The sequence below is a fragment of the Crotalus tigris genome, unplaced genomic scaffold (assembly GCF_016545835.1).
Source record: "Crotalus tigris isolate CLP2741 ecotype Arizona unplaced genomic scaffold, ASM1654583v1 scf7180000017549.6302385, whole genome shotgun sequence".
Taxonomy (NCBI): Eukaryota; Metazoa; Chordata; class Lepidosauria; order Squamata; family Viperidae; genus Crotalus; species Crotalus tigris.
The window spans coordinates 4,578,081-4,593,910 of record NW_024096467.1 but is presented as its reverse complement, the minus strand read 5'-3'; the positions used below and the strand labels follow the sequence as shown (position 1 = coordinate 4,593,910).

At 38.5% G+C, this 15,830-nt stretch overlaps 1 protein-coding gene across 1 annotated transcript in view; it reads left to right on the top strand.

The window, feature by feature from the left end:
* Positions 1-15,830, top strand: part of SPATA16 (spermatogenesis associated 16) — a 202,864-nt gene that overhangs the window by 68,014 nt on the left and 119,020 nt on the right. The window contains exon 4 of the mRNA XM_039338463.1: positions 13,390-13,479. Within this exon, the coding sequence (XP_039194397.1) occupies positions 13,390-13,479 (90 nt within the window). The remainder of the gene's footprint in view (positions 1-13,389; positions 13,480-15,830) is intronic.

Here is a 15,830-nt window from a genome sequence, read left to right as displayed (position 1 = left end):
TCATGTGACCTTGCAACTGTCAACCTCTGCAACCATCGTAAATACATGCCCGTTGCCAAATGCCTCAGTTTTGATCACATGACTACAGAGATGCTGCAATGGTCATAAGTATAAGGACCAGTCACAAGATACTTTTTTTTAGTGCTGTTGTACAAACGGTTAACAACAAATGATCATAAGTCAAAGACTACCTGTATTTAATGTATTTATTTATTAAGCTTCTCTACTACTATAACTGAATCAATGCCCATTGGTTTATGTCAAAAGAAACATATTAGACATTGAAAAATCAATAACAAGATCAATGATAAAAAGAAAACCATACATACATAATATAAATATAGTAAATATGGTCCACATAATGACAAAAAAGTGATAGTGGCACAGTGGTTAGAATGCAGTACTGCAGGGTAACTCTCTGCTCACTCCAGCAGTTCAATCCTGACTGGCTCAAGGTTGACTCAGCCTTCCATCCTTCAAAAGTCGGTAAAAGTAGGACCCAGATTGTTGGGGGCAAATATGCTAACTCTGTAAACTGTTTAGACAGGGCTGTAAAGCACTGTGAAGCGGTTAATAAGTCTAAGTGCTATTGCTACTGCCATTATTTAAGATATCCATATGGCCTCTGGAAAAGATCAGTTTTCCCTAATTTATAAGCAGTCCAACCATAAAGCTGCCCCTTTAATCTTTGGAGGAATTGGGTTCCAATGAATATGGGTCAATATGGATCAGAACTGTTTGTGGACCCTCTCCCACTTAATTATAAGTAAGTCAGTCTAAATACCAGGCAACTAAAGTGATGTCAGGGACTACATTGTGACATTCAGTCAAGTTCAGTCCTTTATTTGCTTACCCCTAATCAACAGAATCTTGCCAAACTAAAGCTACAACCTTCCAACTATTGGATGTATGATGGGTCCTTGATGCTCTCTGAGCTTGGATGTTTTCTTGCAGACATTTCATTACCCAAACTAGGAAAGATCATCAATGGTGGTGATGATGTGCTAATGACACTAGCATTGATTATGTTACCTAGTTTGGGCAATGAAACATCTGCAAGAAAAGAACCAAGTTCAGAGAGCACAAAGAACCCCTCATTTCAACCCTGAGCTACAAATATTCTTCTTTATTGGTTTCATACCTTTGGTTGTGGATAAGTACTCCTTCCATCTGCAGCTCGATCTGTTTTCAGTCCAACAAATTGATAACACACCTCAATTCATGTCACTTAAATCTTCCATGGAAAAAGAAGAGTCATAAATCAAGGAAAGAAACCCCAGAAATTGTATCTTCTGTAAACCAATTATAACAAGCATCCAAGAATGTAAATCAGTGTGCAATAAATTCTGCAAAGGATATTTCTCTGCGCATGGATTTTCCTTCCTGAAGAGAGCAGGAAAATGCTAATTTTAATAAACAGAATTGTGTTTTATACACAAAGGTATTATTAGAAAGATTTATACTGATAAATGTCACAATCTATCATGAGAAACATATATCTAAGCTAGTAAGTCTCTCTGATTTGGGATGGCAATAGGTTGTTGATCACTTTTGCACTAAACCCTGTTTGCCCATCGGGAAGTTATGACAGGAGGCAACATCAGAGACTCAGCTAATGGATAGATTCTTCATTAAAGAGAGAGCGACCATACTTTAGGCCTAGGATCAAAATAATCTACACTTTATTGCACAATGAGACAAAATTCTGTAACTTATGCAGTGAGACTGATAGCCTTCTAAAATTCATTGCTTGCAGAGCTAATAAATCCAATGATGTCAACCAGATCCAAAACAACAGATTCCATGGTGATTCATAATTTTCTAAATTAAAACTCCCTGAACATAATCCAACTGAGTTCAATGCATTTATTCCATTAAACTCATGTGTGAGTTGAGCAAAGCCCTCTTCGTTGGTTAGTTAGTTAGTTAGTTAGTTAGGGCACCACCCATCTCCAACTAACTCTGGGTGGCTTACAATACCAAAACAAGCTAAAACAATATGGGGTCTGGACCTAATACTATATAGAAAGAAATCCAAAAAATGACCAACACACTGAACAAGGTGCCCCATCTATCTCAATCAAAGATCTGGAAGAACAACCAAATCTTCAAGGCTATACAGAATGACAACAGGGTGAGAGCCACATGGAGTTAAGAAGGTTCTCATTCCAAAGGTAAGAAAAGGCACACTTCTGGAATCCCAACAGATGGCACAGTTTAATCAAAAAGGAGTTGGAGCAAGCCAACACTGTTGACACCTACTGGGCAGGTAGAAAGCATGGAAAATAGACAATCCTTCAGATAAACTGCCCTTTTGCCATATAGGGGTTTATAAATGATATCTCACACCTTCAATTGCACCTGAAATCAGATGGGCAACCAGTGTAGCTCACAAAGTAGAAGTGTCACATGCTCATAGGCAAAACACACGCATAATTGCCTACATTACTGCATTCTAGATCTGTTGAAGCTTTCAAGAGGTTTTCATGTATGATGCATTGCTGCAGTTGAGCCTTGAGTCAAGATGTGAATGACTATCTGAAGGCCGCCAAAATTCAGAAAGATTGTAACTGGAGCATCAGATGGCACTAAGCAAAGGACAATGTTGGTGCCTATTTTTCAAATAAGTACTGTGGGTCCAATGGGACCTCCAGATTTGGCATTACTCTAGAATGGGGAAGTGCTACCTCTTCTAAGAGAATGAATGGAGAGTTTTTATGTAGAAATCTTTTTAAGTATACATATATACCTATTTTTTTCTTCTGATCAACGAGCCAACAGTGTATGGCAGTATCCAAAAAGCCAATGGAATCTTAGGCTGCAGTAATAAAGGGGTAGAATCAAGATCATGTGAAGCTCTAGTACCACTTCACAAAGCCTTAGTAAGAACCCATTTGGAATATTGTATCCACTTCTGGTCATCACTAAAAAAGACGTTGAGACTCTGGAAAGAATGCAGAGAAGAGAAACAAGAATAATTAGGGACTGGAGGCTAAAACATATGAACAATGGTTACAGGAATTGGGTATGTCTAGTCTAATGAAAAGAAGGACTAGGGGAGATGTGATAGCAGTGTTCCAATATCTGAGAGACTCCTACAAAGATGAGGGGGTCAACCTATTTTCTAAAGCACCAGAAGGCAACATGAGAAACAATGGATGGAAACTAATCAAGGAGATAAGCAACCTAGAACTAAGGAGAAACTTCCTGACAGTTAGAACAATCAACCAACGAAAGAGCTTGTCTTCAGAAGTTGTGGATGCTCCATCACTGGAGACTGGTCAACCATTTATCTGAAATGGTATAGGGTCCCCTGTTCAAGCAGAGAGTTGGACTAAGGCCCCTTCCTATGTCCTATTATTCTATGTTCTATGTCTGATGCAACATACATACATAATATATATGTATAACTAAGCTTAACATATCTTATTCAAAGGCTAGTTGGCTACAGGGCTGACCAAATGATTTACTGATAAAGGATAGAGTTTAGTTTCAGAGAAAATAAAAAATAATTGAAAATCTATTTCATATGGTAGAACTATTCAAGAGAGACAAGAAGAAAACACTCTGGAAAGACAAGCCAAATAATTGCATTTGGAGTTTGATTTGCATAGTTCTCTTAACTTAGATGTATGGGTGTGCATAAAGTAATAACAAATATGTGATACAGAGAAAAATGAATTATGGCTGTTGCTGGAAGCTTGTAATGTTATATATTAGCATTTCATTCCACAAGAATACCAAAACATCGCTCTTTGTTATTTTTGTTACGGTTTGGTGGTGTTTTTAGAATGTTTGTAGGAGATGTTTTAAAATGTATTATATTCATCTATCACCTTTCAGTTACAAGTTTTCCATGGGATGGTGGTTGCTACATAAAACTAGACAATGTTTGCTGCCTTCTGAAAACTTTGTTTGGGTAAACAAAAATATGAAATGCTGCTGTGCATTGAGTCAGCAGACTGTTAGTCCGTCTCATATGGTTGATGGAGACATAGGATTTCAAGCAGTTTTCTTCAGATCTGCAAAACGGAATGGCCTAATAAGCAAAGAGAAGACACCACATTTAAGCAACATACCCTAGAGTTGACTTCAGCTGCAGCTAATCTTGTGCTTTCTATCTTTTCCTTTGGATGAAAGACAGAAGACATATGCCTTACAACCAAAACTGGTCCCTCCAACTATTTCTGCTGCTTCAGGTATAATAATGAATGCTGTCACCAATATTCAAGTTGAGTCCTTTCCATTTGCATGTAGTTCTTGAAGAGGAGGAAGAACTGTCTTCACATTGAGAAGCTTACATAGTATAGTCCTCAGCTTATGGCTGGTTGTTTAGTGACCAGTGGAACTTACAATGGTACCTTGGGGTTACTTATCACCTCAGTTGGAAGTTAGGCTCCTTAAAGAATACTGAGATCACATGTCCATATTTTATGACAGTTTTGCCAAAAACCAGCATTAAACTTCTGGTTTTCAACAAAACCGTGCCTATAACAAACTACTGGTTCACTTAACAACTGTGGCATTCACTTTATATCAGTGGTGTTCACTAATGATAATCACAAAAAAGGGTCGTAAGTCACATGAATGACCCATTGTACAACCATCACAACTTAAAACCATGATGGGCAGATTTCATTACAGTGGTAAGTCAAGGACTATTTGTAATATGCATTTATTGTACCTTGGACTAGACCTGCAAACTCGACTTTACTGGTACTACATTGAGAACATTTTCACAACGATCTATCAAAGGTTATTAACCTCATATTTTTATATTGAGCCTTTGGTGAGATGACTTGTATAGTACTGAATCAAAAGTGTATAAGCATATAACAGAGGAAAAGTGAATAAGAGTTAAGGACACATTCAGACGATTCATATGTAATAAATTTTAAGAAGATAGGGAGTGGTCTTATATCAAATTGTTGAACCCTGTAGCCTTCTGGAGTATCAAAGAAAAGTATTGACCTACAATCAGCTTACGAACCCCTCAAAATTCAAATCAACTACACAGTCAACCAAAGACAGTACTGACCCTCAGCCAATCCATGCAAGCCCCCTCCCCCACCAGCAGTTCATCTCCCAATGACCCTGACCTGATGTAACCTCCCCATCACAAAACCTATCACAAGCCTCTCTCTGATGACTCACACCTGACGCATCATAAGACACATCACAAGACCTCACCTGAAGCCCTTATAAACAGAAGAACACCGACACTGACATCTGTCAAAGTCTGCTGAAGATGTTATCTAGCCTGGTAACGAAATGTTCGGAAACCAACCCAAAAGCCTGGAGAACAAACTTTCACACTTATCCTACACCCATGCTACAGATATTCACCACTATTGCAAAGAAAATAGTGACTGTATCTACCCTAACTGTAGATACTAATGTTTAACTAGGGCAGGGGTAGGCAACCTTGGCTCTTTTATGACTCGTGGACTTCAACTCCCAGAATTCCTGAGTCATAAAAGAGCCAAGGTTCATTTCCCCTGGACTGCATCCGGAGTGAGAAGATAGGAGGAACGGGGGGAGAAAAGTAGGAAGGTTGAGGAGAAGGAGGAGATGGGGAGAGTGAGGAAGAAGAGGGAAAGAGGGAAGTGAGAGAAGAGGTTAGAAGGTGGATGCGGTTTTGGGGGAAATGGGTGAGCAATACTGAAAGTTGTGTGTATAAATTTATTCTATTCTTTATCTGAAGTACTCTTTATGAATGTAATGAAAAATCGAAAATAAAAACTTTTTACAAAAAAATAAAAAAAAAGAGCCAAGGTTGCCTACCCCTGAACTAGGGTCTTCTACCTGTTGAATAAATCCTCTACAAATGAACGAACAGAAGTAACCCATTTAGAAAAATTGTTCTCTTGCAAAATTAGCACTGGGCCAAAATATCTCAATTGTCTGCTGTTCCATTCAGTTTCATAACACATGTTTTGGTACAGTATAGTTCCTGTTTAAATGTGATCGTACTGTCAGCAAATAACACCATTTTTGTGAGAGCTCAAAATACTTTGGATGGATACTATCCCCAGATGCATTTAGAGAAAAAAAAAATTATTATTATTATTTATTTATTTATTTATTTATTTATTTATTTGACTTATATATCGCTTTAAGTGCAAGCACTCTCTAAGCGGTGTACACCAGTAAACAATGTATATATATATTTACATTGCCCCCAACAATCTGGGTCCTCATTTTACCTACCTTGGAAGGATGGAAGGCTGAGCCGGTGAGATTTGAACTGCTGACTTGCTGAACACAGTCAAATAAAGTGGCCTGCAGTACTGCACTCTAACTGCTGCGCCACCTCGGCTCTAATTATAGGCTAGTGGAGGATTTAGGGATTTTTTTTAACATTGTTTAGCCAGCATTCCTTAAATTCTCTTCAAAAGGGGCCTACCCTATCTTTACAATTAATCTCCTGCCCAACAGATTTTATAACCTATTTAAAAAATGGCTGTTTTAAAGAATCCATTCCCAATTTTTCCTCTCAGAATGGAGCAATGATTTAGAGAGAAAGACCAACTCTATAGTTTTTGCTTATATTCACATACTACCAAGTAATATCTTGCTAAAATGGAGGAAAAAATATACATAAATTGTCCTGTAAATCAGGGGTCCCCAACTCCCAACCCTGTACCGGGCTGTGGCCCAACAGGAACGGGGCCACACAAACCGGGGGTGAGAGTGCAAGATTCCATTTGCCAAGTGGCAGGTTCTCATACCTGCTGCTTGTGCAAATGGACCTTTGTGCAAGAGCACAAGTGCCCACCACTTGCACAAACCATCCCTTCTCCCCTCCTGCCTCTGACACCACCGCTGCCACCAGTCCATAGAGCTGGAAAGGTTGGGGACGGCTAATGTAAATATATGTAATAACCATCCCTTCATGTTTTTCTACTGAAATCATTCTGACCACATCTTTAGCTTATGAAATATTTTGTGTAACTGTCCCAGTTTTAGGCACTTAACAGTTTTTGCAACATGTATTTGTTCTGAAATGTTCACATCCTGGATGTTTCCCACACAATCAGATGGACCTTCCATCTGCTCTTGGTAATGGCTAGCGTTTTCATAAGTTTTCTTTACATCACTTTTGTTTTGATATTGCTTTAAACTCTCCTGCCACTACTTTTCTATCCTGCACAGTGTTGCATGTTACTTCTAATCTAGATTGACCAAATATTACATTTTTATGAAGCATAAGAACAGAAGTAAGAAGGCCTAATCACTAGCACCAAGGCATTTTAGTTTGAAACTTAGTAAATTAAAGGCTTTCATTTATTGGAGATCTAATATAATATGGATTCTCAGTCCTTCAGATTCTGGATCTAATACTCCACTATTTAGTAACATGATTAAATCATTTTTTTTCCTCTGAATTTCTTTTATATATTTTTTTTGCTTGGATTAAGCCATGGCTCCATTGAAGTTTGTTAACCAGTTTAAGCCCAAGTCTGTTTTGCAAATAATTATCTGAAGATACTGGATTCTATAAAAGGACAAAATAATATTTGGAAGAATATCTTAGTGAGAAATCATGGACAGACCAGAACTAGTTAGTCCAATCTCTCTCATAAAACAATTATAAAGGGAAAGGAGGCAGATAAATCTTTGTAGGCACAGAAGGTGCATAGAATTTGCTGCTTTAAGTAAGAGATTAAATAGATTAAATCCTCACATTAAGTATGGAGGGGTTAAATTGTTCCATAGTGAAAAGTCAGCTAGGTTTGCAACTGAACCTTATTTAACACTCTGTGTGTGTGTGTATGTTTGTCTGTGTGTGTCTGTGTGTCTGTGTATACCCATCCCTTTGTCAGTGTTGATTCTTGATGATTGCCTGGACAAGTCACTGAGCTGGAAGGATTTCAGCATCAGATACATTTGCAAAATATTTGTTTTGCTTTTAAGAAGATTGATCCTATCTAACGTTAACCAGCCTTTTGCATTTGTTTTTCTAGAACAAACCAATGAAAATTAAGTTGCAATATGAAGGAAGGCAAATTAAGCTTTATACTTTGCAGATCAAAGCTCTTTCTTGCTTGTTTGTTCTCTGCTTTAAAGCTGCTCCTTCCCTTCCACATAACGTGTAAACAAAATTGTATGCTATTGGTTTTCATGGGGCCTCTTGAGACAGAGCTGTCAAGGCTGAAACGTGATCAGGGCACACCTTGAACAATCATCTGGATAAGCCTTAAAACTCTCAAATGAACAAAAGTAGCTTATAGATCTCAGTTCTAAAGTGTCAGGGCTATCATATTCTTCCAGAAGAAAAAGGAAAGGGGTTTAAGAGCTATAGAACAGATCTTCTTAAAGTAATAAAAGAATCCTTTTGAAAAGGAAAAAACTCTTGAAAGCTAATTTGTTGACATTACCTATCACTGGGTCATGAATCCCTGTGTGTTTACATCTATCAGAACACATCAAGCTTTGACTGTAGAAAATGTGTGGTTAAGTACTAGTGCTATTGCTTAGCAATGGTATAGCCAATAATCTGGTAGGGGGAAAAAATCAATGTAGCTATTATCAGCTGTTGACAACAGCTTGGAAAAGCAATAATCACCTTTAAAATCTTTTGCAAGAGTCCCAGGGATCAGCCAGTTTGTTAACCTGTCTCTAAGCAAGTTTATTGTAAAAAATGCCACCCACACACATTGGACTTGGTGACACTGCTGTAGCTAATGTTTGGTTTTCAACAAATGGCGTGTTTCTTACTGGGAGAGTACTGTGGCCCAATGCAAAGAAGAATTGCCTGGGATTTTCAGAAAAGCAAAAAAATAGAAACTAGTATAATTGTCATGAACTATGTATATCTGCTTGTTTGAATATAAGGATTCTCTTGTATCAAATTCAGAATGGTTGGATAATGTTTTGTATTAATTTTTATGTACTGGTAGTCCTTGGCTTAGGACTGTAATTGGGATCAGAAGTTCTATAACTAAGCAAGGAGGTTTCTGCAGTGAATGACATCCCATTTTATAAACTTTTTGCCATGGTTAAATGTATCCCTGCAATTGTTAAGTGAATCACATGGTCATAAAGCAAACCCACCTACCGCCTTTGAGTTTGCTTGTTGGAAACTGGCTAAGAAGAACACAAATGGTGATCACATGGTTCCAGGATACTGCAACTGTCATGAATACATGTTCTGTTGTCAAGCACCCTAATTTTGATTATGTAAGTCAAAGAATATCTACTTTTAAAGTGCATACTGAAGAGCAGGGGTCCCCAACCCCAGAGTGTGGACTGGTACCGGAGCGTGGCATGCGAGCAACTGGTCCACACAAACAAGCAAAGCCCCATCCATGGATGCAGGCAGCACACAAAACCACACACTTTCTGGTCTATTGAAAAACCTCTCTCCATGGAACCGGTCCCTAGTGCCCAAAAGGCTAGGGACCTCTGCTGTAGAGGTCAAGGATTGCTGGATATATATTGCAAAGCTTCACAGTCAGATGGTTCCTAATGGTTAGGACAGGAGTTCCCAACTGGGGGTGCTTGTACCCCCCGGGGTACGAGACGATATTCCAGGTGGTGAGAAAACTTGGGTTTTCAAAATTATAGTATATATGCATAATTCATTGCCATTATTTTGAACTTTTGTAAGGGGTGTGAGAATATAACAGAAGCATTCTAGGGGTGCAGGGTATAGAAAAGGTTGGGAGCCACTGAGTTAGAATCTATTAGCCAGTTTAAGCTGGTGAGTTGTGCCATCTCCATTATCAGCATTATCTTTCAGAATTATTCTGTTTGGGCCATCAGGAGTATTTAAATCTTTCAAATGGGCCTCTTTCCCTGTACCTGCCAGGTCTCCCAACCAATTGCTCACTTTTAAAAACACGATCAGCCCAATAATGTGTAACAACCCCTGGGGGCTACACAGAACAGTTAACAATCCTTGAGGGGCTGAGTGGTGCAACATATCACTGTCACTATACTATCACTCCACTATGTCCAATTAATCAAGTTATTCTACTATGTCCAATTAATCAAGCTACTTTTAAATCCAGGTTTAACAGCTTTTCAGCTGATAGGAACCCCAGGAGTTTACTCAGTCAAGTGAGATGGAGCTCTCCTGTTGTACTTTGTGATTTCCCTCTGTGTTACTTGTTAGTCAAACTGCTTTTAAACATGGGCTTAGCACTCAAATGAGATCTATACGTCTGGTGACCTTGCAGAAAATATATCAATTCCTCCTTCTCCTGATGCCCTTCCCAGTCTCAGCATTCAGGGGTTGAGAGTTGTGCAAAGCTGAGTGACTTTCAAAAGATGGATAAGCCATTTGACCAAGCAGGACTCTTCCTTGCTTCCATCCCCATCTTAGCTATGAGTGAGCAGTAGATATTTTTCTCTGGTCAAAGGGGATAGAGATAATGCCAGCAGAATCCTTTTCTTTAATTTGTCCTGCACACAGGATATAAGAATAACACACAATGTGGCAGGGGGACAGTAAATTGCATTTTGGTATAATTTAGGCCAACTAAATGTCTAAGAACACACAACCAATGGGGTGCCAGAAAAGCAGTGAGGTAGACGGCTTTTATAAAGCTTCAGCAACTGGGTTGCTGGATTTATAGCACATCTGAAAAACAAGACCCTCAGTGATAGGCAAGTATTTTTCCATTTACTAATCTTCTTAGAACCAAACAATACACAATTATTAACTGAATGTCTGTCTTGAACATGCATTTTTGAAATGCAAACAATATCCCTTGAAAGGGCCAAACAAGATACTATCCAAGTTCACAGTAGGTAAAATGGTCCTTGAACAGTTTTTTCCCTGATGCAGGACTGAAAGAAATTACTTCCGCCAGGTGAGTTTTACATTCAAAGAAATGGCTATCAGGGTCAGATCAGGCCAAGAAAGAGTTAAATAAATCCCTTGGCAATAAACATGTAGTTGTGCAGAAAATATGCAAGGATCTGCTGTGGTGCATGCATATTTTCCTAAATAAGTGAGATGTTTATTGTCTTCTCACATATGAGCTCAGAATGCAAAGTTTTTCAAACAGGTGGAGTGGCTTACCTGGTGAAATAGATAGGTAGTCCTCAACTTACAACAGTTCATTTAGTGACCGTTTGAAGTTACTACGGGATTGAAAAAAAGTGATTTATGACTGTTTTTCACACTTATAACCACTGCAGTATCCCCGTGGTCCTGTGATCAAAATACGGATGCTTGGCAACTGACTCATATGACAGTTGCAGTGTCCTCAGGTCACATGATCCCCTTTTGTGATTTTCTGACAAGCAAAGTCAAAGGGGAAGCCAGATTCACTTCACAACCATCTTACTAACTTAACAATTGCAGTGATTCACTTAACAACTGTGGCAAGAAATGTCATAAAATGAGGCAAAACTCACTTAACAAATGTTTCACTTAGCAACAGAAATGTTGGGCTGAATTGCGGTGGTAAGTCAAGGACTACCCGTAATTGCAAAAGAAAAAGCATCTACCATCCCAACTGCAATGGCCTGCTCCTCCCCAATACTTTCCCTCAGTTCTGTGTGATTGATTTGTGTACATATTGTGAATCATCATTAACACAAATGATAGATAAAAAGGCATTATTATAATAACATATAGGACAGGGGTGTCAAACTCCACAACGTCGTGTGACGTGTCGTGACGTATCATGAGTTTTTTTGCCATTGCCAGCAATGGGATGGGCGCAGTTTCGCTATGATGCATCCGGCCCACGGGCCGGCAGTTTAACACCCCTGATATAGGATGTTGCTGATCATTACATTCTCACTAAAGGCAGGGAAACATATTCTTGGAGAATGGGAGAGAAGGTAAAACTGCTGCCTCTGAAACAGACCATACTATGTATGAAATTACATTTATGACATAGCTTTAATAGACATTTAATAATAATAATAATAAAGTTGGAAGGGACCTTGGGGGGTCATCTAGTCCAACCCGCTGCTCAGGCAGGAAACCCTATACCATTTCAGACAAATGGCTGTCCAGTCTCTTCTTAAAAACTTCCAGTGTTGGAGCATTCACAGCTTCTGTTCCACTGATTAATTGTTCTAACTGTCGGTAAATTTCTCCTTAGTTCTAGGTTGCTTCTCTCTTTAGTTAGTTTCCATCTGTTGCTTCTTGTCTTGCCTCCAGGTGCTTTGGAGAATAGCTTGACTCCCTCTTCTTTGTGGCAGCCCCTGAGATATTGGAACACTGCTATCATGTCCCCCCTCCTCTTTCTCTTCATTAAACTAGACATATCCAATCCCAGCAACCATTCCTTATATGTTTTAGCCTCCAGTCCCCTAATCATCTTTGTTGCTCTTCTGTGCACTTTTTCTAGAGTCTCAACATCTTTTTTACATGGTGTGACCAAAACTGGATGCAGTATTCCAAATGTGGCCTTACCAAGGCATTGTAAAGTGGTATTAACACTTCACATCTTGATTCTATTTTTAGTAACACCTGCTCCTCTAACTCAGCTGCCAACAGAATGTAAAGTGGTATTAACACTTCACATCTTGATTCTATTTTTAGTAACAACCTGCTCATCAACAGCTGTCACTGTTGGGAACTGGGGAGGGAAGGGGGTGGGAAATGCTTTCAACATAGCAATAAATGGAAGGATATGTATATACAAGTAGATCATAGACCATAACTGAACCCAAAATTTCTGTTGTTAATTTTGCCCCATTTTACAATCTTTCTTAGTAGCAAAGTTGTTAGGTGAATCGGGTTTCCCTGGTGACTTTGCTTGTGAGAAGGTCGCAAAAGGTGACCACATGACTCAGGGACACTGCAACCATTCAATATGAACCAGTTGCTATACATCCAAATTCTGTTCATGTGACCCTGGGGATGCTGCAACAGTATGAAAAATGGTCATCTGACACTTTTTCAATGTCACCATAACTTTGAATCTTCACTCAACAAATGGTTGTAAATGGAGATCTACTTGTACAGTACAGCCAACATTCAGGTAGTCCTTGGCCTAGGACCATAATGGAATTTCCATCCTGTGTCACAACAGTTGTCAGTCAAGACACCCAAGTGCCCAACCCGATTTTGTGACTTTTTTTGCAACAGTTGTTAAACAAATGTGTCATCATAAATTGAATCTCATGATCCTGTTGTCTTCAGTGGGCATTTTTGCCAGAAAAACAATCATAAATTACAGTCACCTGACTATGGGCTGCTGAAAATAGCCATAAATGCAGGCTGGTTGCTGAGCACTAAAAATGTGATCAGCTGACCACGGGGTAACAGGGTCAACTTATGTTGTAACGTTGAACCTGCTAGGTGACAAGTTGTAAGTCAAGGATTATCTGTACTGTCTAGAGTTTGATGTTAAAGGGTTCTACCATGTTATGTCACTTTAGGTCTTTGACCTGAACATTTGCTTGCTGTTTTCGAAGGAGTATAATTCTGAACCCTGCCTATTTTCGCAACCATCTTCGTCAAGCTGCCGTCTTCCGATGCTTAGAGCGATATTCCGAGGCTGCAAGGTAGGACTGAGAATCATGGGGCAGCTTTCTGGCCTCAATTTACTTTTTTCCCCCTTTTACTTAGAAATAGCAATTGCCACATAGGGTCACATTCTCCATCCCAACCTTCTGATATTCTCCCTTTCCCCAGTATAGAGCTTTTCAGACATCCTGGGCTCCAATTTCATAATATGAAGAGAGCTGAAGTGGTAATCAGGAATTCTCAGGCCAGGGGTGGTGTACATTAACCAGTTGGCTTCAAGGCCTACCAAACTCTGGGCCAGGAGCCTGTTAATTTCTGGAGGAGGACAAAAGGAAGAAACAACCAAGTGAAACTACCAAGGATTCAACAGTTATGTGCCCTGCCTCACTGGCAATGAGCAATCAGTAGCTTCGTATGGCTTTGTACTTGCTCTCAATAAAGATTCTTATTTAGCTGAACTCTATAGGTGAGCCTTCTGCCAGGTCTAATCAAGCAGTGGAGCTAAGTGTGTAGCTTGAAGTGTCAAGAGATCTGTGATAAGCTGCCAAGTTCCAGTCATGGAAGTCTGACGTATAAGCCCATAGAGACAGCCCCTTTGACCATGTTGGAAATATCTGGTTTACAGTAGTCTACTGTATATGCACACAGAAGTCAAATAGGAAATGGAAACAGGAAACTTTTAATTAATATAGGAGTTTTACAACAAACCTCCATTAAAGTTGTAATTAGTGCACTATTGGGAGATTGAAAGAATGGGTTAGGGATAGACTGTCTGCTAGGAGAAAATCTCTGAAGTTACTAGGAGTCAAAAATAACTTGATGTGAATTGGATTCTGAAACGGAATTAGTTAAAGATTGTATGGTAAAATGGGCACAAAATATTCAAGAGCCGATTCTATTGGATACATGAGAGACAATTTGGGTTAGAAATGTAAAATTTACTCAAGCTCAAAATTTGAGAGAAAATTTTTATAAAATGTTTTATAGGTGGCATTTGGATCCCCAAAAGTTGTCTTGTATGTATCCTAACTTGCAGCCCAAATGTTGGAGATGTGGTAGTTTGGATGCAACTTATTTTCATATTTGATGGACTTGTAGAAATGTAAAAGCTTTTTGGATTAAAATTTGGTGGATCATTCAGAATATTTTTAAAAGAAAGATAAAGTTTACTCCTCAACTATTTTTGTTGGGTATTATTGTAGATTTTGATGTTAAGGAAACTAATTTGATGTTGAATTTAATAACAGCAGCAAGACTGTTGGTAGGGCAATATTGGAAGAAGGATTGTTTGCCTACTATAGAAGAATGGACGCTTAAAGTGTCAAATTTAGCAGAAATGGCTAAGATTTCTGCTTATTTGAAGGATTATTCACAAGAAAGATACATTTCAGTTTGGAGAAGATGGATAGATTATATTCAGAATAAATATGGGACTAAAAAGTTCAATTTATTTTATGAATAAATTATTGAATATTATGATTGTTATTATTATTATTATTAATAATAATAATAGTTTAGTGTAGTGGAATTTTTATTATATTGTATTGTTTATAAATTGGGATTTTAATTTGATTATATGATAAAGTTTATTTGTAAATTGTTTACTTTATGTTAAAAGAGAGTTAAAGTGCATTATATTTGTTTATCTACATATGTTGGTTAATGTTAGTTAGATTATGATTATTATATTTGTTACCCTGTATTCAGCTCTGGGAAGTGGGGGGGAGGGGGGGTTGGGGTATATTTTGTAATTTTTGTAAAACTTTTCAATAAAAAAAAACTTGATGTCCCATACTCAATTTGCAACACACAAATACTGGCTGAAGTCACATGCCTTGGCCAATTCTGCATGGCTCTTCCCAATAGCATTCAGGAGGGTATCATAGTGTTATCATGCAAGCCCAGCTCTTTTCTATGCACATCCTATTATTGCATATATGTCAAATGGCCCTCAACTTGTCCTGTCATATTGCAGAGCTGCTTTTCTATTTCTGATTAAAGAAACAAAGGAAAAATATGCATTTATGGATTTCTTAAAGTGATATCCCATGCTTCATGTAACTATGCCCTCATTTTATTCTCCCAACAACTGGAGGAAGTTCCTCCAACTGAGAGAGAGAGAGAGAGAGAGAGAGAGAGAGAGAGAGAGAGAGAGAGAGAGAGAGAGAGAGAGAGAGAGAGAGAGAGAGAGAGAGAGAGAGACCAAATCTTTCAATGAATTTCCATATTTCCAACGGCAGCCTTGAATTTAGGTCTGTACTATCCTTGTCCACCACTTTGATCAGCTGATAAAGAAATCAAGAAAATTCCACCTACACTTGGTTGCAAAGTGGAAATACATGTTCCTTGAAACTGATTTCTTACATATTTTCTATTATGTACAATGTTT